We start from the raw sequence: 24,147 nt of genomic DNA, 5'->3' as shown, positions 1-24,147 counted from the left end.
AGCAAGAGGTATTGAACCACAAGAAGAAGAAAGCATACCCGTGTTCGAACTCCTTGTCGAAGCGTGGGATTTCCGCCCTTTTCTCCGACAGATCCTCCGCTGGTAGAAGAGTTCATCATGTTCCACACAGCTCACAACAGCTTTTTCAGTGTTCAGTCACACTCCCAGTAGAAGAAAGTAACCCCCATCCCACGATCTTCTTTTGTCCCCTTTCTTTCTCTGTTTATTTTCTTTATTCCTAAACTGCCCCTCCAGTTCACCCTTATTCTGTTATCTTTTTTCTTTTCATTTATGACCACTTTTCCCATATTAGCCCCCCTTTAGTCTTTTAGTATATTTAGGTTGTTTCTTATTTTTTTTCAAGTTTAGCCCTCCCTAGTCCCCATCCCTACGTTACTCCACACTTCTTTTCGTAAAATACTCCTTTCGATTAGCAATGGGTTCCGTAAATTGCAAACAAAAATTCTAATTTGAAGACATGTTTTCGAGAGCTTGCCGATATTAACAACTTCTATGATAAGATGTTAAGCATGATACAATCGTCATAATGCGGATCAGATGGGGGAAGAAATTGTGGGCAACAAAAGCGACGATCAAATTGTAGAATTGACCAACGGTCTGATTTCAGTTGTGAAACCCCATGATCAAATTCCCATAGAAGAGATGTCATTTGCTAATGACCATCAGCAGATCGTGACGGTTGATCATGAGATGCTCTGGATCATCACCCCATCAAAATCGATATTTGTGGATGCCGTTCGAATGGTGTTGATTCTCTCGTTTTACAAAACTCGTGGACGGGTTTTTCTCAACACCGGGGTAATTGATGTAGAGGCACTACCTTGGACTGACCTAAACCATTTCGGTACCCAAACGGAAATGAAGCGGGTTCAATTTGGGTCTTTGGTCTAGTAGGATTTTAGGAATTTATTTTATTGAGGAAGATAATATGTTTTATTTTATTCACTTTATCATAGAAAGTGGGATACGTTTGCAGGTTTTAGAGTTGGTTAGGAATCTTAGGAGATTGTTTCCTTGTTAAAGTTTGTTTCCAAGTTTGATAGGTTTCCTTTGTTAGTTGGATTTTCTTCTTTTAAATAGCTTGTATTAGGATGAAATTTCAGATTGAATAGAATGGAATAGTTATGGTTTGAGTAGCTTGTGTGGCTGTGTGTGTACTCTTCTCCCTCCCCCCCCCCCCCCCTTTCTTCCCTGCAATTCTGAGTTTCGTCTTAGATTTCTTCCCACTCCCTACCGACCCTCCGCCAATTTATTCTTCAAGGAACAAACTTTAGTTTAACACTTAATATACAAAAAAATACTATAATTTTCTTTTTTACTAAATCCAATTGGCCTGCGTCTAGCAGTTGAATGAGCAACTACTCTCTATAGAAGGGAAAGGAAAGGTTTATCTGCTCATAATGATGGTAGAGTCACTCTGGGAGTCTCGGTTGGAGCTCTAGTAGTAGTCATGCAAGTCCACCCCTTCTAGAATTTCGATTGATATATTTATCCCCTTTCTACATGCACAAGAAGAGACATTCAGTTGTTGCTCTACTTTTTTCTTACCTCTCATGATAGATTGGTTAAACAAAGCAAAAATAAAAATAATTAAAAAAGCAATGGCAGGGAAACAGATTTTTATTGACCAATTAAAATTGCCTCCCAATCAAGGTTCGAGGTTTCAGTTTTGGGCATGGTTTCGGTCAGGCCCAAAACCGAAATTTTTGCTGAAACTTTTTTTGGTTTTTTGAAATTTCGAACTTGGGTTTCAGGGGTCATATGACATAATTGAGGTCATGAAACTTGTAGGACAGCCTATTTTAGGCCCTATAAACATAATAGAACCCTTAGATTTTAAAAAATCACGCCCAAAATGGTAGTTTGATTTCGGATGTTAGGTTAGTAGTCTACGTTGTAGATATACACTGATATGACCTATTCCACACAATCTTTAGTATTAGAACACCGATAATTCGAGTAAAACAACTTAAATAAGCAATAGGAATACAAAAAAGACTTCAATCATAACCCATTTCATAAATCATACGTCAAACATTGTTTGCATAGATCAAGAACTCGTCTCGAGTACAGGTTTTGACCTGGCCAAAAAGCGAGTAGGGGTAAGTTTTTTTTTTTTTTGAACTCGATGGTTGGTTTCGGTGGGTTTTAGACCTAGTTTGGTCATGAAAGTTGGTATACAGCCTATTTTGGGCCATTTAAATACAATGACACTATCAGATTTTAAAAAATAAAAGTCCAAATAGGAGTTTCACTTAGTGGGAAACCAGGACAGACAATTGCTTATGCCAGAAATCAGGACAACCACTTCTTTATGCCTAATATCATTTAAGTAAATGAACTCATTTACTTAAGATATTATTCATAAATAAGCAAACACCCCCTATTTGAATCCAATAAAAATAGTTAAAAAATCAAATTTCAAAAGGATAAAACTCAACCCCCTAGTTGAAGAACAAAAACTGGATTTTCGGTAGTAGGTGCAATTTTCAACTTTCTAATGTTGGGGTTTTTCTCAAATCTAAAAATTCCATAAATCTTATTGTGGTAAAACATTGCTAAAAACCAAAGTGCGGTAAAATAATCATTTGTTTTGATGCCCAAAAAAATATTTTCATTTAAAGCGAATTTGACAGCATTCGCGCACACCAAATTAAGTTTGACCAATACATAACTCCAATATAAATCAGATTTAAGTAATCTTGGATTTGTTGGAAAGCTTTGTTTAGAGAGAGAGAGAGAGAGAGAGAGAGAGAGAGAGAGAGAGAGAGAGGCTGTCAAATAGTTTTTTAATAAAATCTTAGGGGCCAACCCGGGTCCCAGGTAATATTCGGGTTTAAAAAATTAAAAGAGAGAGAGAGAGAGAGAGAGAGAGTTGTTTGGTCATGAAATCCTGAATGTTAGAGCTGTGTTATAGCCGTATGCTTAGAACATGAGCAGAGCATGAGTTTTTGAGAGTCCGAATCAATGCTTATTGCATTATTGGTTTAGGAGCATAATAAACTTTCGATTTGATACAATATAATGAAGGTGGGTGGGTCTTTTGTCTCTCGACTCTATGGGATACAGAGTCTCAAATTAATGAGGCAGAAGGTTTTACTTGGCCATGCTATTTTAGACTGTGAGACAACGAATTCCCTCCATTTGTATTCTGGGAGTTCATTAGGAAAGTGGATATTTGCTCCCAAGTGCCTAGTCTTGTATCCATTTTAATGTTTTCTTGCAATTTGAAGTTCTCTGATAAAGGGCTCCACGTTTTTGCATTTACTTTAGTTATAATTCTACTGTATTCTCATTCATTACAGGCGTTGACTAATTTCCTTTTCTTTTTTGCTTCTTTAAGGCATATGTCCAACAGTTAGAGAGCAGCAGACTGAAGCTGTCACAACTTGAGCAGGAGCTTCAGAGAGCTCGTCAGCAGGTCTGTCTCTATTGATCCATTTGTTTTTTCGCTTGTAATTTATTGGTTTGGGTATTCCAAATGGTTGGTTTATATGTCATGCATATTTACCCTCGAGTATTTTTCTATCATGTAGGGCATTTTTATTTCGAGTTCTGGAGACCAAGCTCATTCAATGAGTGGAAATGGTATTCCCACTTGCTCCCGTACCTTGTCTCTTCTTCTAGTAAGGTCCTCTATTATAGGAGATGAGTCTGATTTTACATGTTAGAAGTACGCTTACCAAGTTTCCTCTGATTGCAGAAGCAAGTTTTACTTTGTTGTGAGTAGTTTTGTGGAATAATAAAATGCAGGTTCTATAGATCTAATGTAAATTCATTGGTTTCTGGATGGGTTGGGGTTGGCGGTCAGTGGAATGTATTATAAATTTTTTAGGGGTTAAATTACACAGACCTCCCTTGACGAATGCCTAAAGTACACTTCCCCGTGTTTCTAAAAAGTACAGTCGTATCCCCTACTTTCCAACCTAATTAACACTTAAACACAGCCGTTAGTAAAATCTGTTAGTTGCTTACGGTAGGAACTTTTAATAATTTTAATGACCATTCTACCCTGTCAAATTCAGACCAGTAATCTGCAGAGTTCACTGACCTGCTCCGGCCAATTGAATCTGGAGTCTTCCCCGGCGGAACCCAATTCAGTTCCGGCATTAGTTCGAGACCCATTAGCCTGGCTTCTCTCCCAGGTGTTGCAGGAGCTTCAATCTTCTCATGGGTCAAGTCTTCCATGCTAAACTCAGCAAATGAACGGCAACCATGAGCATAAAGCCATTAACCTTTCTCAGTTTTTTGGCAATTAGGGCATTGCATCAATCCCCGCTGCATTGAAAGGCGCACCAATGCAATCATTTTGAAATTCATGCCCGCGCTGCAGCTTCACTCTCGATCTGTCCCCATTATCCTTCACAAGCTCGAGGCATATTGAGCATGAAACCGATGGGGAACTGAGAAAAAATCCTCCGCCACCCTCATCATCCCAAGGATCAGCATCTCCAGTGCCCATATCTTGAACTGGAAGCTTTATCTTTTCGGTTAAGAACGATCCTAAGATGGTCTGTTTTGGGAATCACTGCAAGTGATTGTTCTTCGGTTTCATCTAGCAACCACAGTAGCACAGGTAGCCTCTCCAACCCAAAGGTCAGTGATTCACAACGAAACCCAAAATTCAGGGACTAATGACGGAGAACGTTCTTGAAGAGGCAACAGTAGTGCCTGTAACCGAAAACTCTTACACTGCATTTCGGTCTCCCAATTAACCAAGTGATAGAGCTCCTTCACGAACCATAATCCATGAAATCTCAGGAGATCCTTGCAGCAGATATCTGGAAAAATAGTCAAGAAGATCAGAGAACCTTTGGCTACTCATTCAACTGCCGAGTCCAACCATAGCTCATCCTAGCTTCTCTCCTCTACTGCAACCATTCCAGAGGAGAACCAGAAATCGACTAAGGCTGCGTTTGGTAACGGTCTGAACAAAGAACGCCTGTTCTTGACTAGAAACGTTCTTTGGCGTTTCTAGTCTGGAACGGCGTTCTGAGACCTAAAATGAGCTTTTGGTAACGGTCTCAAGAACGTCGTTCAGAACGAAAATGGTGTTTGGCATAATCTGTTCTTCCAAATTCGATATTAATTACAATAATGCCATTTCCTTCTAAATTATACCAAAAAATACTTGTAAAATCATTTTCTCTTATCAACCTTAGCATAAAATTAAAATATTTCATTAACATAACCAAAGTAATTATAAAGATGCAATTAAAATTGGGTTCTTGTGTGGATTAGTGATATATCTGACTATGCTATGAACATTTGAATAAAAAGGGCCTTGGTGGATTCGAACCACCATCCCCTTGGAACATTAGCGGAACATGCTAATGTTCCAAGTGCTCTACCAATTTGAGCTAAAGACCCATCAAGTATAAGCTAGGAAGATCTTTAGTGCTGAGAAGAAAGATACAAAATTACAGTACAAGATGAGTTACTTTAGTGCTTTTACAGCTCAGGAGATTTAAAAATCTTACAATCCTACACTTTACACTGAATTATTGAAGAGTTAGAAGTTAAAAGAAAGATAAAGCAGCAAATCAGAGAAGTAAAAACAAGAAAAAGTCTTTTGATCGATCCTCATTATTTGAATGCACTCACTATACCAAAACCCAAAAGAATACAGACCTCAAGCATTCCCTCTCTGCTCACTTGGTGTCATATATATTCCCAGCAACTTTCTCCAAAAGTGGTTTCTTACTGCTTACATCTTGCTTTTAATTGAGTGATGTTCAATTCAAAACAGGTGCATCTTCAGTACCTCTTTTGTTGATGCATTCATATTTAATCTCTCTCTCTTTTTCTCTTCTACCTATGAGAGCAATATGGTTGATCAACTGTCACTTGCCCCATTCCTGAGCACTTGTAAAGGTTTACAGGACAAAATTTAAATAACACATTGAAAATATTAACATATTACATATGGTGAGGTTCAAGGAAATAATCAAATTCAAACACAAAAACCATATCCGCTGACTATACAGCCTACCGGACAAGATAGATAATGAATGAGGTATATGTACTTGAAAGCAACTACAAGAGCTTCCTGTGATTCACATTAAAACCCTGCTCGATTAACACAAATGAAGAATTACATCACAAAAATTCAGAATTTGTTATTCAATCACCTGGTGATTATTTCAACTGATGACAGAAGAAAAAAGATCAAGGCCACTCCCACCCTTCTCTTTCTCTCTCTCAAGATCACCGATTGTGCTTTTCAATGTTCTATTTCAGTAAACCTCTGAATTTGACTTCGAGTCACTCTGAATTTGCAAAATGGGTTATCTCCAATATCCCCAAGAGAGGATAATCAAAGAAGTTCATCACAAATGGTCAACTGGGTAACGAGGCAATCTCAAGGATAACAAAGAAAGGTTACTACAAGATATTAGCAATTGAAATAATCACCACCAACATCACCAAACAAGAAAAAACTGCAAAAGTGGAAAGTGAGTTTATCTCCAATATCCGTGAAGTGCATAATTCATAGAAGTTCTGGAAGAGTTAAATTGGGAAAAACAGAGAGAGAGAGAGAGAGAGATAGAACCAAAAACCTAAAAATCAATTTTGGTCAAGAGAATGGATAAAATCCATACCTTTTGGGGCTGATTACTTTGAATTTTAGTGATGGTGATCCAATTCATGAGAAAAATTGGGAGTAAATGGAATGATTATGTCAGATCTTGGCTATTCAAAGCCAAAAACAAAAATTCACACAACAGAGACGACCGGGAGAGAGAGGGAGAGCGAGACACAGAGAGAGAGAGAGTTGCAGAGACTGAGGGACAAACCCTAACAACTACTCCAGAGAGAGAGGAAGAGAGCAAGACAGATAGCAAGAGATAGCCCGAGAGAGAGAGAGAGAGAGAGAGAGAGAGAGAGAGAGAGGGCGAGAGAGACATGAGAGACATCAGTGAAGGAGATAGTACCTTGCGAGGAAGCTCCCAAAAAACCAGATAAGGTTCCTACCTGAATCCCAGTGTCGAACAACCAGTCTTCTTCACGGGTTCTCCTTGAAAAATCACGGCTTCTTGATTTTTTACCAAAAAAATGACACAATATGAGAAGGAGAGAGAGAGAGACAGAGAAAGGGAAAGAGCGAGAGAGAGGTGCAGAGAGTGCGAGAGGTAGAGAGGGAGAGAGAGCGAGACAGAGTGAGAGATCTCACCTAGGGTTGCAGAGGTTGCAGAGCAAGTCCTTCCTTCGTCGTCTCCTAGAATTGGTGTTAGCAGAGCGAGAGGTGTGAGTTTCGTGATATCTCTCAAAAAATCACGGGTTTTGTGATTTTTGTCCCTTGCGTCTTGTTCTTTGTTCTTTGCAAAAACGTTCTTTTGGTGCTTAAGACCTCCGGTTCGTTCTAAAAGAGTAAAAAAACGAACCACAGAGCCAAACACTTTTTGATGTTTTTTTGTTCTTTTTGAATAAAAGAACTGTTCTGAACACCGTTCTGAACGTTACCAAACGCGCCCTAGTGCAAGGAACGTGAGAAGGTAACAAACTCTTTTAGGGTTACTGGTTTCCTTACTTTTGTGGTAACTGGTCTTCCTTCATTAAGAAGATCTACGAGGGTCTGAAAAGTTCTTTGTTTATACATTTTTGGGCAAATTAGGTCGAAGGCTCTGCTAAGAAGAGAAAAAACTATGAAAGCAAGAATGGTGAGAACTTCCTTACGTTCACAGTCGGGAGAATAGAGTTACAGTTATGTGTCTTCGTCATTTAGAAGAAAGGGCAATTTGGTCATTAAAACATTTATCTAACGTTTTTAGTCCTAGGGGGGGTACCAGTGGATACGTCTGTACTTTTTAGAAACATGGGGCAAATGTACTTTAGGCATTCGTTAAGGGAGGTCTGTGTAATTTACCCTTTTTTAATTTTATTTTTTATGAGTGGTGTTTCATGATACAACAAACAGTTCATTGAGAGGTAACAGCAAATACCCAACCTGGGGGGCGGGGGGGCGGGGCACAAACAGGTCATTGAGAAGTATCAGCGACTGCCCAACAAAACTGAGGAAATTTTCCCCATTTGTATTTGCAATAATGAAAGAAAAAAAATGTAAAATGGGCAAAATGTATGGAATACAATGGGAAACATCAACAGGAACTATTCCCTTTACTGATCCTTTTGGAAACATCAGACAGAAAATGCTCTCAATATGCCATTTAAATTTTAGACTATTGAAGCTCTTTGAAGCTGCTGGCCCTCCAAAAAAAAAATAAAAATTTCAACAAGCCCGAACTTCCTCCTTTCCTATTAGCTACCAAAACAGCAACAAGACCTTCTACCAATATGGATCCACACCCAGCGAAATTGAAAAAACAATCTCACGGGTGAGATGTGGCACTACCTCCCAATGCACCCATCTGCGAGCTACGAAATTTTGCTGAAACTACCGAAATATTTCGGTGTCGCTAAGAAACTAAAACATAATGACTAGAAAATTACCAAAATTTCACTGAAGTATTTCGGCTTTGGCAAAGGAGGAAATGGGGGTGAAATCTGAAATTTGGAACCTTGCTCATCTGGGCACCCCTCATTCCAACAATTTTGTAACTTCATTGCTTTGTTTAACTGTTGCCCTTGAAAAGAGGAGTCTCTGCTGATTACGATATCTAATTTCAGAATGCCTGTAAAAAAATTACAATATAATTCTGTTCAGCAGAGAAGACAATTATTAAAATGGTCTACTTACCTGACTGATTTGAATCACGTCCTCCAAGGGAAGATTGCTGTCTTCATCACCCTTGGAGCATGCTGTGATCATGCTATCTAGTTGTCCTCAAAGAGAGTGCACCATTTAGCTACAACTGCCAAATGGTTCCTACCAAGCATTTTGCGAACAGTACAATCATTTCATGCCTTCTGCAATACCTACTTGATTGCAAATTAGTTAGATGCCTGAAAGATCGGCAGACACCAGTCCCCTAATGCTCTGTTACTATTGCACCATAGTTAGTAGTTACCCCTATGACTATGTGTGCATGGTTAGGGACAGCTATAATTATTTCTGTATACGATTATAGACGGCTACTTTTTCTTTTTCTTTCGTTGTCGAAAGAGGGGAAGGAAGCAGAGGGGAGTTTTGGGAACAAAGCCTCTGTTCAGCTCTACCCTGTTTTTACTGCGAATTCTTTTCCTTGGTTAACAATAATTGTAATTTTTCCGATATCCGCAGGTTCTTTAATTTCTTTCTTCCTTAGAGAGGAAATAAGGTGATTCGCTGGTACACTATGTATATGTTTATTAGAACTCCTAATGAGTAATGACCTAAAAACTTTTTGACTATCATGGTTATAGGTTCCATATTTCCTCTTACTGCTCCATACTTTTTCTTCCTCCCCCCCACTCTTTTTTATATCCTTTTCTCTACTCTGAGAACTCTAATTAGCAATATTGCACAAGGTGCCAATGAAGCCACCGTGCATACTCTATGAAGTTATTCACTAACTGTGGCCTTGCTGAAAACCATAGAAACAGGCTTTCACCCTTCATCTAAAAGCTGAAAAGAGACTGGCAACTGTGCAAATTTTTCGCCCCTCGTATTCTACAGAAGACATATTTATTACTTTTGTGTTACAACCACTTATCCTAAAAGCTCAAGCTGTTAAGTAAGGGCTACAACAACGTATCAACACATGACAATACCCCCTCACATGTGCAGCCCCCCTCCCACCCCCCCAACCCCAAACCACACACACACACGGCTCTGCACGTTACACCAAAAAGGCCCAACCAACGTGTAGGGGCTCAAAAATACATAATACATAATACAAACCCCTCGCACTTAGAAGGGATCAAACACTCAACCTCCTACATCTGATACCATGTTACAACTGCTTATCCTAAAAGCTCAAGCTGTTAAGGGCTACAACAATGTAAATCAACACATAGCAACATTTTGTTATATGAGTGGCCTTATCTTGTGGTTTTTTTGCCTTGGAATTCTTTTCATATCATTTAGTCGTGAATGAGATCATCTTAATTTTTCTTGGGTTAACTTGAAGAAGAGTACTATTAATTATTCTTTTTTTCAGGGGCCTTGGCATTTGACATAGAGTATGCACGGTGGCTTGAAGAGCACAACCGACAGATCAATGAGCTGAGGGGAGCTGTCAATTCCCATGCAAGTGACAATGAACTCCGTGTTATTGTGGAAGGCATCATGGCACACTATGATGACATTTTTAGACTTAAGGGCACTGCAGCAAAGGCTGATGTCTTTCACATGCTATCAGGAATGTGGAAGACGCCTGCAGAGAGGTGTTTTATGTGGATCGGTGGTTTCAGGTCATCTGAACTCCTTAAGGTGAGCAATATTTGGATGTTTTAAGAGTCTGTGTATAGGAAGTAAACAGATATTTGTCTTATAAATGGCAATTAATGTTTTAACTCTCAGATTAGGATCGCCCTGTGTTCTCTTGAGATTACACATTTCCAGGCCAGAGCTTTTGTTCTCTTCGTTGGAGTTGGATTCCTTTTGTAGGTGATGTACGTGTGGGTTGTTTCGGGTGTGATATTGTTGGGTTGGTAGAGGGATCATGTACAATTTCGATAATGAAGAAAAAAAATTGGTTGTTTCAGCATCAAGAACTGAACAAAGTGTCTTTGTTCTTGACTTCTTGCTGACTGAAAATGTTGCATCTTCACTACTCAACTATATTTTTTAATATAAGAATATTTCCTCTTGAGCTTCTAGTTATTAATGATAACAATGAGCATATTTATACTTGCCATCATGCCAATATGTTATGCTTGGTGGCCATAGTTGTCAAGGCATCACCTAGGCGTCCAGGTGACCTTTGCTAGAAGGGCGTCCAGGTCGCCTAGGTGCCTAGTATTTTTCCTTTCTCCAATGCCTAGGGTCGCCTAGACGCCGTGACAACTATGTTGGTAGCAACTAATAACAACTTCCTTGTGTATTTATGGAAGGAGAATATGAGCTTTTATTGTCTCCCTTTCACAAGGCATCACTATTGTGCATGGACTGTGCTGTTTGCTTCTACCTGACATGCAACCTTTGATTTTCCTATTCCCAGCATCATAGATTCTTAAACCGTTAAGAGAGTTCAAGAGAAGCCTCTCGTAGCAGGTTGTTAAGGAAACATTTGCCCCTGCAATAAAATTTGAGAATTGCTAGCATCGATTCTTTGTTTCAGGATTCTAAGTTTCTTAGTATGATCCTTTGTTGGTATGAAATTTGAATTTCTTTTGAGCATTTTTAGGATATATACTTTATTTGGTAAACTAACCTGGTGCTGTTTCAGCTTCTCATTAACCAATTGGAGCCTTTAACTGAGCAACAATTGGTTGGCATCTGCAACTTGCAAGAGTCATCCCAACAGGCTGAGGATGCCCTTTCTCAAGGGATGGAAGCATTGCAGCAATCCCTAGCTGAGACATTGGCAAGTGGATCTCTTGGCCCCTCTGGGTCATCTGGGAACGTGGCAAACTACATGGGCCAGATGGCTATGGCCATGGGAAAGCTTGGCACACTTGAGGGCTTCCTTCATCAGGTAATTTTGTCATATTTGTGGTTTTTTTTATTTTAATTATGTTTACCTTAGAATTCCACAAGACTCCATGACTAGATAGGCAATGACTTTGATTTGCTACTTTTCTCTTATTGTCTGTTATTTGAAGTGTGCAGATTATAGGCTCTCTTTCCTTTGTATAATCTATATCATTGAATAAGGTGGAAAGAGTCAAATGAATTGTTGCATATGGTCTCCAATCTAAGATCGGTTTGATTTAAAAAAGTTTGTACTGTATAATACTCCAACACTGATCTGGTCCTCTTGGTTTATGGTATGCCCAGAAGTTTGCATCATCAGTTGGGGCTGAACATGTTTCTTGTCACTAATTTATAAACAGATCCATAGTTATCAAGGAGTCGCCATGGCAATGCCAGGGCGTCCAGGCTCCTTGGTCGCCTTGGACGCCTTGGGCGCCTTGCCGCCATGGCGGTGTTGCCTTGAATTTTGACCCTCTAAAACGCCATGGTCGCCTTCCCGCCTTGATAACTATGAACAGATCAGGAAAAAAGTAAAAACGTGGACCATGTTTTGTCGCTTTCTTTGTGATGATAAATGACCACTTAATACAGTGGTTTGAGTATTGCTTTCATGTGGTGGGCATCATTGGTTCAAATCCAATAGTAGGTATAACTTATTTGATACAAGGTTTCTGTGGCATATGAGTTTTCCACGCAGGGGGTGGGGGGAGCATGTCCTATTTTTGTCTTTCTTAAGTTTTGGGTGGGCAGTATGGGTGCATCAATCGACACTTCATAATTTATTCTACGTGCATAGATGACTTTTCTGAAGTGAAATGTAACTAAACTATTTCTATGAGATACTCAGGCAATGGAGCACTGGTATTAGTGACTCGCTTTCAGGCTATGTTGACCCTCAAAACAGTGGAGAGGAAAGTTTTTTGATGTAGACAGCCATAGGTTACCCCCAAGTTAGGATTTGAACCTAGGAAATCTTATGAATTGGGGTTGAGCTTGGTTTTTGGAGGTTTATAAGGGAAGACTTGAAATATATTTCAATTGGTCTTGTAGCAGATTGAGCAAGTATGGTCAAGCGTAAGCTTACAGTATGTTGAGGATTGGGGATTTATATGATTGGATGTGGATAGTATATATGGGCTCATGCAGTTGGGATTGTGACTGGCTTTGGGAGATCGATGCCTCGATGGCTAAGATATTGCAGGTTATACGGCTGTGAGCCTGTGATCTCTGGTCTCCTTGCATCAACTGTCATCAAAATGGTATCCTAATCACCTAACAGTAGTGACCATGATTCCACAGGAAAACCAGAACTGCATAGATAGGGATGGACCAGATTTGAGTTGAAAATCTGTAGCTCACAATCCGGTGACCAGATGGACCAGAAATTATGGTTGGATGCTCTATCTAGGGCATAGTTATCAAGGCGGCAAGGCGACCATGGCAGTGGAGAGGGCCTAAAATCAAGGCGGCAAGGTGCCCGCCTAGGCGACCAAGGAGCCTGGACGCCTAGGCGATGCCTTGATAACTATGATCTAGGGTCAGTACCTAACCCTCAAAATCTCACAAGAATCCAATGGTGGGATTGGGAGGTATGTGCTAGCCAGAAAATAGGAACTCCTCAAGTCAATATTAGAAAGTGAGAAAATTTAGATGTAGTTTGATACGTAACTTCTAAAGTGAGAGGATTTAGAAACTCTTGAAAATTTCAATTTTCTAAATTTGGAAGATGGTTGAAAATAGAACTGATGAGCCTCAATCCTGTAGCACCATGCACAGATCAGTAGCATTAATAAACTAAATTCAAATCAGCCAGCAGAATAGAGTACTCAGAATTAGTAACCTTCAAAAGAAGAAGAACCAGAGATAGGTGGTGGCTGAACAATGATACGACAGAAGTATTGGTATTCCGATGCTCTTCTTTTGTAGTAATCAGACTTCCTGTAACAAGGACTGAAGTATGCTCGGCAACTGGGGGTGAGTTTTGAAAATAGAAACCAGAGTATGACAAAGAGGAACTGTAAATGGGATACCTTACCAACCATAGGAAATGTAGAACAATGGCTGATTTGAGGTCTGCAGTTGAAGATGATGAATTGAAAGATGAACATGGATATGTTGGTCTCCCAACAACTAGAAGATGACCTCTCACCAATCTCCACCCTGGAATTTTCACAACAGGAATGTCACTCATGCACATGCACACAGCAAGGTTCTATTTTCTGTCAAAATCGTGGGGGGGGTGTCTGCCCCTTCGTTATTAATAGAACTTCCTTGTTACACTAAAAGGGAACTCTTAGCTAAGGGAGAGTTTTAATGAAATAGAAACTAAATAAAAGCTTACAAGAATAGCAACTCACATATAGAAACCTAATATACTTAATGACTATATAATCTCCCCAGAATTTTCTCCACACAAAGCAGCTTTATGACTTCTAGAAACTCCTCCACACAGTTGGCTAGTCCTAAATAGACACATATTGAACCTACAAAGCACAAGACCAAACCAGACCAGGTTAACTCAGGGCTGGACCTGGTTTAGGCTTTTGTTCCTGCGGAAATATTTCTGCTGGAACCTCTGATACACATCACATCAACTCATCGTTTCTCTAGCTGTTCGGGTTGTTAGACACGATTTGATTTTCGGCAATTTGCAAATATATTTCTGAATGTGATTATTCTACTTCAACTGAGCATAATGACGTGAATGTCAAGTTGAATTGGCATGCTCAAGTACTCATTGGGTCACATATACCATGGTTGTCATGTTTGAGGATATATTTTTCTCTTGTATTGCCAGATAAAAGCAAGTGAACAAAAAGATTAAGGTTTCAACTATTGTGAATTGGATTGGCTGATACATGTCAGTATTAGCAGAGGTCGATCGGATGTTACCGCTTGGAAGACATGATCTGGTTTTCTGGAATGTAAGTATTGTGAATTGGATTGGTTGGTACATGTCAGTATTGGCAGAGGTCGATCGGATGTTACCGCTTGGAAGAGATGGTCAGGTGTTCTGGAATGTAAGTATTGTGAATTGGATTGGCTGATACATGTCAGTATTAGCAGAGGTCGATTACTGCTTGGAAGAGAGAGAGAGAGTTGTTATTAAAGTGTTTTAGTTGGCTGGATGTTGTTAGTCTTTTTATAAGTTTGTAAAGGGCTGCAGACTTGCACACGAATTTGATGAATAGAAGTTGGCTTTTGCCTCTTCTGTGAATTTCAGAATTCTGTTGAGAGACACAGCAGGCCCTTGGTGAGATGCTAAGGTGAGGCTGGTGGAATTCCAGTCTAGTTCCAGGTGTGAAGCTTGCATCATATTCCTTCTTCTCTTCTCTTCTTGTTCAATCGAACCAGGTCTGTTCAGAAACTTCTTTCTTTTTATACATAAGCTTCATCTACCTGAATCTGATTCTACTACTGTTTTGGTCTTAAAATTTCAATCTTTTTCCTGATATCAAAGTCCTCAAGTATAAATTTCTGATATCCTGAGTGTTGAGTCAAATTTCAAATCTGTTTTCAGATCATTCAGATTTCAGTATTCTATTCTACTTTTCCAATTGAGGTTCTGTTGCTTTGCTTTTTTCTGAGTATTCCTTATTGCTGTTCTGAGATTATTAAATCCCTGTCATCGATTCTAGTTCTTGAAATCTCCTACCTCAGATAGGATTCTTCAGTAACTTGGAATCTGTCCATTGGAAGAGTTTCAGATTTTATTATCAATTATCCAGCATCATTAGAATACTCAACCAGCCTTTCAGCCTGATCTGACCTTCTGATTGTCTGTTATTAAAACTTCTCTGAATTCTGTTTTCTTTATCTGCGATTCTGGTTTTCTTTGTGTTTCTATAACTTAGTGGCCCTAGGTGATTAGAAACTCATCAATAACCAAACTGTCATAATAACTGGTTTGCTCCATTCTTAATCAAATTTATTGTCAACGTCTTCTCCTCTTCTCTTTCAATCAAATCATTGGCTCTTTCTTCCCCTTTTCGTACTTCTTTAATGTGATTCATCCTTCCTACTGCCTAGGTTGAATTGCAACATGTGGAGTGTTCTTGAACTTTTCCCTCACTTTTTCATCCACATCATTGATATGGCAATTTTCTGTGAATACAACAACAAAGCCTTATCCCAACTAAATGAGGTCGGCTACATGGATCCTTACCCTCCAATCAGCTGTGTCCGAGGTCATATTTGATACAAGGCCTAAACTGTGCATGTCTTTCCTCACTTCTCTTACAATCATTTTAGGTCTGCCCCTGGCTCTTTTGGCTCATTCAGTCTGAATCAAATTCACTTCTCCGTACTGTAGCATTCAAAGGCCTCCATTGAACATGACCATGCCACCTCAATCGAGTGATCGACTATCTCGTAGCTTATCATGTGTCAGAGCTACTCCCAAATCAGCTCAAATATGAGCATGCCGTACTTTATCCTTCCTAGTTTTGCTACACATCCATCTGAACATCGGAACATCCTCATCTCAGCTACACTGAATTTATTTATATGATGCTTCTTAACTGCCCAATATTCCGCACCATACATCATAGCTGGTCGTATGATTGCCCTATAAAAATTTTCTTCAAGTTTTAAAGGAATACGTTGATCACACAACAATCCAGACACCACTCCATTTCATATTTCAATTCTCTGCTAACGACTATAATGTTATTCTTCTTCTTTAGGTTATACTGTGATGTGGAAGTTACTCAACATGTAATTTTCCTTTTCGCTATTCCTCCTGCTGTCTGCCAATAGCAATTCTTTTCTATAGAGCAAGCTAACTCTGTTTGCTCATTTCTTTACGGTCAGTGGGGAGTGGAGGCATACTTACTGGAGAGGGGAATGTGCCAACCTCCTTGGGTTAATCTGTGACAACTGGAAGGCATTGTACACATAATTTTGATTCCTCCCACAATTTTCTACACCGAATCGAGTCATGGAATGTTAGTGAGGTACATATTTTTCAACACGAATCGAATCGTAGAATCTCAATGAGGTTTTGTTGAATTGAATTGGGATTCAAAGCATGAATAGTAAGTCTCAAAATGATTTCTGTAAACAGCCTGGAGAATGATTGCTTTGATGATCTGATCGATCACCCCAGCCTCTTATTTATAATAAAATCAAATTACAGCAAGATATGAATCCCCCCCAATCCTATTCCTACTAGGAATTCCCACTATAACTAGGAATCCCAAATAGAAATTGTATAGGGGGGAAAAACAGGAATAAAACAATTAAAACATAAACAAAATAAAATAAGTAATAAAAGCCAACTAGGACTAGGTTACCCCTAGTGGGTAACGTAGCCAATCTCAACACTCCCCCTCAAGTTGGAGCAAAGATGTCGATCATGCCCAACTTGACTAGATTGGGATGAAACAGCTTCCCAGACTATCCCTTAGTGAAGATATCTGCAAGTTGATCAGTAGACGTCACAAAGGGAATGCAAATCAGCCCTGCTTCTAACTTCTCTTTGATGAAATGCCTATCCACCTCAACATGCTTGGTACGATCAGGCTGTACTGGGTTGTGTGCTATGCTGATTGCAGCCTTGTTGTCACAGTACAACATCATAGGAAGACGAATAGAAACACCAAGATCTTGTAGCAGCCCTTTAAGCCAGAGTAACTCACAAATACCTTGTGCCATAGCTCGAAACTCAGCTTCGGCACTAGAACGAGCAACAACATTTTGCTTCTTACTATGCCACGTGATAAGATTTCCACCTATAAAGGTGCAATATCCAGAAATAGACTTGCGATCTGCTGAACCAACCCAATCAGCATCAGTGTATGCTTCTATCTGTAGATGACCATGTGTAAACAAAAGAATTCCTTTTCCAGGAGTTGACTTCAAATAGTGCAAGATACGAAGAACAACCTCCATATGAGAAGAGTAGGGATCATGCATAAACTGGCTTACAGTACTCACGGCGACAGCAATGTCAGGACGAGTGTCTGAAAGATAAATCAGCTTCCCTACAAGTCTTTGGTATCGGCCTTTATCAACAGGCTCACCCTCTTTCTCCTTGAGTCGAACAGTAGGGTCCATAGGAGTATCTGAAGGATGACAGCCTAGCAACTTGGTCTCAGCCAATAAGTCTAGGACATACTTCCTCTGGGAGAGAAAAATGCTTTTAGAAGATCTGGCTACTTCAATCCCAAGAAAGTATCGTAGTTATCCTAGATCCTTAATCTCAAATTCTTGTCCAAGGAAGGTCTTCAACCGTCTGATCTCATCACCATCATTGCCAGTAACCACTATATCATCAACGTAGACTATAAGAACAGTGAGTTTTTCACCAACCCTCTTAATAAAGAGTGTGTGATCAGCATTACTCTGCTTATAGCCCACAGAAATCATGGCCTTGTGGAACCGCCCAAACCATGCTCGAGGTGACTGCTTTAGCCCATAAAGTGCACGCTTCAGTCTACATACTTTCCCTCTGTTTCTGTCACAATAGAACCCTGGTGGAATGTCCATATACACCTCCTCATCCAATGTTCCATTTAGGAAGGCATTTTTTACATCTAACTGTTGCAAATCCCATCCAAGGTTGATTGCACAAGATAATAACACACGAAAAGTATTTAACTTGGCAACAGGTGCAAAAGTTTCCTGGTAATCAATGCCGTATGTCTGAGTGAACCCCTTGGTCACGAGTCGTGCCTTATACCTATCCACAGTTCCATCCACCACCTGTTTCACCACAAACACCCATTTACATCCAACGGTTTTCTTCCCAAGTGGAAGAACCATATGCTCCCATGTGTTATTTTTTTTCAAGGCTTCCATTTCTTCCATCATAGCTGCCTTCCACTTTCCGTCTGATAAAGCTTCCTGCCAATTGTTAGGAATACGAACAGAAGAAAGAGAGGAAACAAAGGCACAAAAGGATGGGGAAAGGGAATCATAAGAAACAACATGAGATATGGGATGCTGAGTGCAAGTTCTGACACCTTTGCGAAGAGCAATAGGTAAATCAGGAACATTATCAGGTGGAGAGGCAGGTTTCGGATCCGGGTTCGGCAATTGGATGGGTACTAGAGCAACAGTTGATTGAACCTGCTTATGTTTCCTTGCATAGGTCTTCATATTACTGGCATCAATCCTCCTCTGAAATTCACTAATAGTCCTCTGGATAGGAGTATGGACCGGGGTAGCTTGCTCTCCCTGAATAGAAATGGTCTCCCCCTGTATAGGAACCTCTCCCCCTGACTTAGGGGGAGTACTTGGGGCAGGCCGAACTGGTTCAGATTCATGGTAAACAGACTGAAGTGGAGGTGGAGGGTCAATAGTCAGCACATCTTCACTAACACTCTCCCCCTGAAGAGGTGGGGACACATAATATGGAACATTTTCATGAAAGACAACATCCATGCTGACAAAAGTACTACGGGATGGAGGGTAGTAACATTTTTACCCCTTTTGGGTAGCAGAGTATCCCAAGAAAATGCAGCGGAGGCTACGTGGGTCAAGTTTACCAGGGGACCTTGTATCCCTAGCATAACAAACGCAGCCAAACACCTTAGGTGGGACTATAAAGGAAAAAGAGCCAAGTAATAGCTCAATAGGGGCTTGTGAAAGAAGAACCCGACTGGGCAGCCTATTAATTAAATAGGCTGCAGTAAGGACAGCATCCCCCCAATAAAGGGAAGGGACATTGCGAGCAAACATAAGAGCCCTAGCTACCTCCAAGAGGTGGCGGTTTTTTCTCTTAGCCATACCATTTTGGGTTGGAGTGTCGACACAGCTGGTCTGACGGAGTATTCCATGTGCAGCTAGGTATTTTTGAACTGACCTTCCATATACTCTTTCCTATTGTCACTCCTCAAAATTTGAAGAGTGGCATTAAATTGGGTCTTAATCATTTGATGAAAGTGCTGGAAACAGAAAAAAACTTCACTTTTTGTGTGCATAAGGTATACCCAAGTGAATCTAGAATAGCAGTCAATGAAAGTGACATACCACCGATGGCCAGTCAGGGAAGGTTTCCTACTAGGCCCCTACGCATCAGTATGAACAATATGAAATAAGGAAGAGGATCTTTTATTAGAAATAGGATAAGTTGAACGTGTCTGTTTAGCCAAGACACAAGGCTCACAAAAAAAGTCTTCCTTATTACAGCCCTTAACTAATACTGGAAATAAAGTTGATAAAGTACCTAAGGGGGGATGGCCTAGTCTAAAGTGCCATTTATGTAGATCAGAAGAGAAAGATGCTGAAGGTAAAGCCTGAGTAGGTGTAGGATCGCCATCAAGCAGGTACAATCCGCCATGCACTTTACCCGGTCCAATCGTCTTCCCCGAGTCCAGTTCCTGAAAAACACAATGAGTGGGAAAAAAGGTCACTTTACAATTCAGGGATTTAGTAATACTGCTAATGGAAAGAAGGTTAGTTGTAAATTTGGGAATATGCAACACAGATGACAGTGTAAGGGAAGGAGAACAACCAATGGATCCTTTCCCTGAGATGGAGGAGAGGGACCCATCAGCAATTTTGACTTTATCCTTACTAGAGGCAGGAGAATATGTATTAAAAATGCTAGAAGAACCTGTCATGTGATTAGTAGCATCAGAGTCTATGATCCATGGAGTGGATACTACTGATGCACAATGACCAGCAAAAGAAATACCTGTACGGGCAAAGAAGGAACCTGAATTGGCAGCAGACGTAGTAGAGGCAGTTGATGTGTTCAAAATACGACGCAAAGCCTGGAGTTCTTCCTGGGAGAAACCAATATCAGCAGTGGGAGTTGGAGCTACACTTTCAGTATGATTGGCTTTGTTTTTAGAATTAGCACGACCACGTTTGGCCTCAAAATCAGCTGGCTTCCCATGTAATTTCCAACACTGAGCCTTAGTGTGATATGGTTTGTGACAATGCTCACACTTAACAGGCTCTTTGGTAGTAGTAGTAGAAGCAGCAACACTGTCAGAAGAAGCAACAGGAGTGGGGCCAGCAGTCTGTAAGGCTGATCTCTCAACTTTAGAAGTAATCATCATGGCAGCCCTTCATGTCTCTTCACTGTAAACATAAGAAAAAGTCTTCTCTAGAGTGGGGAAAGGAACCCGTCCAAGGACTTGCACCCAAATAGGGTCATAGTCATCATTGAGGCCAGCCAGAAAATCATAGACACGGAATTGGTCTACATAGGTGTGGTAGGCAGTAATATCAGTAGTAGTAGTAGGATGGATCCGAGCATAGTGATCCAATTGCTGCCATAAACACTTGAGGGCAACATAGTATTTGGTGACAATCATCTCCTTTTGAGTAGTGGTTTGGAGTGTCTTCCTGATTTCATAAACCTGAGCACCACTACCTGAACGACCGTAAGTGCCCTTGACAGCTGTCCATATTTGTGTAGCAGTGTCAAGGAGAAGATACTGACTAGAGAGGTCAGTGGTCATAGAGTTCAGAACAAAGGACATTACCATTGCATCATTGGCAGCCCATTTGGTACGACCAGCACCTTCTTCGGTAGGCTGTTTGGTGGTGCCAGTAAGATGGCCAGTGAGTCCCCTACCAGCCACTTTTAGGGACAATGATCTAGCCCAAATTAAGTAGTTTGTACCATCAAGCTTAATGGCAGCAGCATAGGGAAGGAAATCAGACCTAGTTTGATCTCCTCCAGAAGTAGTAGTAGTCATCTCTGAGTCACCCATGATTCAGCCAGACAAAAAATCAGATCTGTAAAAAGAACCTGATTCGAATGTGAATAATGGGTTTTGAATCTGCAGAATTTTCAGCCTGCTGAAACCTTGATCGAGTTTCCCTGTAATAGCAGGGAAAGTATCCTCCAAAAAGTAGCTCTTGCTGATGAGCCAATAAAACTGATTGCAGAAATTTGCAGAAAAAATATTGCAGAAAAGGTGCAGATCTGGATCGATGCAGAAAATTATTGCAGAAAAAGTGCAGATCTGGATCGAAATTACTTCTGCAGTCTTCAACTAAGTACTGTTGTAGACCAATAGGGGCAGGAACTAATCTCCATAAAGGTAGAAATCAAACTTCAGTTGTAAGAAGAGCTTGATCTCCAAGGATGGAAATATCCTGCTGGCAGATTTAGGTCATACCACATATCTTCGATCTTCAATGAGGTGACATTGAGGGCAGCAACTAAATTTGCATTATATCACCTCATAGTTGCTGCCCTGATGGAGAGAAAGAGGCCAAGAGTGGTGGAGAGAGAAGAAAAAAATAAAAAACAGAAACCAAGAGAGAGGAGTCCTGAAAAAACTGAGAAAACTGAGAAAGAAGAGAGGGGAGAGAACCAGAAATCGAGAAAGCTGTTCCTAGATCAGATCTGGCTTTGATACCATGTAAACAGCCTTGAGAATGATTGCTTTGATGATCTGATCGATCACCCCAGCCTCTTATTTATAATAAAATCAAATTACAGCAAGATATGAATCCCCCCCAATCCTATTCCTACTAGGAATTCCCACTATAACTAGGAATCCCAAATAGAAATCGTATAGGGGGGAAAACAAGAATAAAACAATTAAAACATAAACAAAATAAAATAAGTAATAAAAGCCAACTCGGACTAGGTTATCCCTAGTGGGTAACGTAGCCAATCTCAACAATTTCCTAAATAGTTGAGGAAAAAAAAGCCACTTAGTTTTGATTCCTCCCACAGTTTTCAACAACCGAATCAAATCATGAATGGTAAGAGTCAAAATGATTTCCCTAGATAGTTAAGAATAATACAAAAAAAATTATAGATTCACATCATCTTCCTGCATAAACTTTCTCGTTAATGAGGAGTAACAACCATAAAATTCTAAGAAAACCAAGAAAACAAATTCTCCACCAAAATCTCCTCTGTTCATCTCCATCTGAAGCTTCAATATCAGAGAAAACATAGGTAACAAACAGCAAATTCCATTAAATGTTGAAGGGGATATCTGAGTATTGAGTTTTAGGAAAGAAAAATCTTGGAAATCCCAATTCTAGCTCAAAAGAACTCAAAACAGCAAAGTAGGGTCTTTGAAAAGCATAGACAAGTGTTGAAGGGGTTAAAGAAAAGGAAATAATGAAAAAAAGCCAAAAAAAAGAAAAGAAAAAAAGTATGAATGAGTTTAACTAATATCTACTGAGTTAATTTTAGTGAGTCTACTAGGTTATTGTCTTGAATAATCGTAAGAATCATCCAAGTCATAAGTGTTCCTATGATTAGTGGCTAAGTCATGACCGATTCCAGCAATTCCAGCAATTCCAGCCAGAATGCAATTCACCAGGTGAATCTGAATTTAGTGGGCAGTGAGTTGCATTGGGTTGTATGATTCAAGGATTAAAATCGGACTGATATAAAAACACCAGGTGAATCTAAATTTACTGGGCAGTGAGTTGCATTGGGTTGTATGATTCAAGGATTGAAATCGGACTGATAAAAACAGAGGTTCCTTTTCCGTTCACGATGCATAGCAGCAGATGTCCTTGCTGATGAACCCTTTACGGCTTTGGCTACCTGAGATAACTGGTAACAGCGGTGTTGTCAAGGTGTACCCTATGCAATTGCAACTGGCCATTTCAAGAGAGGTGGGTGTGGGTGTTGGGGGGGGGGGGGGGGGCGGCTGAACAATTCAAGCCAGGTTTCAACTATCAAGTATATGGCTTACTAGGTTTTAATGCATAAGCATCTAGTTAAACTCCCTTTTGTCTGTGTGCGGATGTGTCTTTTTATTTTTTTGGGAGGGGGGAGGGGGGAGGGGGGAGGGGAGGGTCGATTCTTGTCGGCTTATCCTTTGGAGTACATGCTCTAATTATTTTAGTCCATATCAATTATAGGCCAAAGTTTTTATGTGGGTACTTGTAGAGAGGTAATCTAGGCAGGCTACCTATTTCTGCTGTGTGGAAGGGTGCGACGGCAATTCCAGCTGTTCGATCTCTTGGAATGGTCTGGATCGACCACATGTCAAATTTCAGACCTCGAATTCAATCGTATACTCTCCCATGTATTGGCATCTTCCCTTGTATTTTTCGTCCGTCCATGTATTGGATGCAACCTCTCCTAGTCATGGATTTTTCTATACTTTGTTTTTACCACTTTGGGCTGAAATTTGACATGAGCAGGGGATCTAGCGTCTTTACTGTGCACAAAATTTCATCCTGAACTCACCTGCTATTTGCCAGAACCAAATGCCTGTCTGGAGAACCTTTCTAGATGTGCCCATCTAGAAATTATGCTCTCTAAATTATAGTACGGTCTGGAAAAGTGCATGTTGTCTGTGTGCACAAGTTTTCTTTTGGGGGGTGGGTTTGAATCTTTGACTTTATGCTTTGTTTTTTTGGGGTAAGAGAGTTTATGCTCTACTGAATATTCTTAATCTGTTTTAGGAAATGTATTAAGTTATGATATGGTCTGAAATGGTGGAAGTTATATATGCTTAGTAATTTATTTTTAAGTTTATCTTGGTTGACAATCACCTCTTGGAGATGATTCTAAGATGGTTATATGAGTTCAGATCGGCGGGCCTTGGAGGTCCTTGTATCTTGCAAGGGTTTTTCTCTCTGCTTTAGAAAGAATTGCTCATTTTCTTGGAGCTGTTAATCTGTCAACTCTTTCAGCTGATGGGAGAGCTATGAACAGCTTTTGT

General features: G+C 40.1%; 1 protein-coding gene across 2 annotated transcripts in view; it reads left to right on the top strand.

Annotated features, from left to right (window-relative positions):
* The window catches only part of LOC122642057 (transcription factor TGA2.2-like), a 36,433-nt gene that overhangs the window by 11,314 nt on the left and 972 nt on the right, over positions 1-24,147 (top strand). For both annotated transcript variants that reach the window (XM_043835455.1, XM_043835454.1), the window contains 4 exons: positions 3,365-3,442; positions 3,558-3,609; positions 10,062-10,333; positions 11,292-11,540. In XM_043835455.1, the coding sequence (XP_043691390.1) occupies positions 3,365-3,442; positions 3,558-3,609; positions 10,062-10,333; positions 11,292-11,540 (651 nt within the window). The remainder of the gene's footprint in view (positions 1-3,364; positions 3,443-3,557; positions 3,610-10,061; positions 10,334-11,291; positions 11,541-24,147) is intronic.

This window comes from Telopea speciosissima, chromosome 10, assembly GCF_018873765.1.
Source record: "Telopea speciosissima isolate NSW1024214 ecotype Mountain lineage chromosome 10, Tspe_v1, whole genome shotgun sequence".
Taxonomy (NCBI): Eukaryota; Viridiplantae; Streptophyta; class Magnoliopsida; order Proteales; family Proteaceae; genus Telopea; species Telopea speciosissima.
This window is presented reverse-complemented; position numbering and strand designations above follow the sequence as displayed.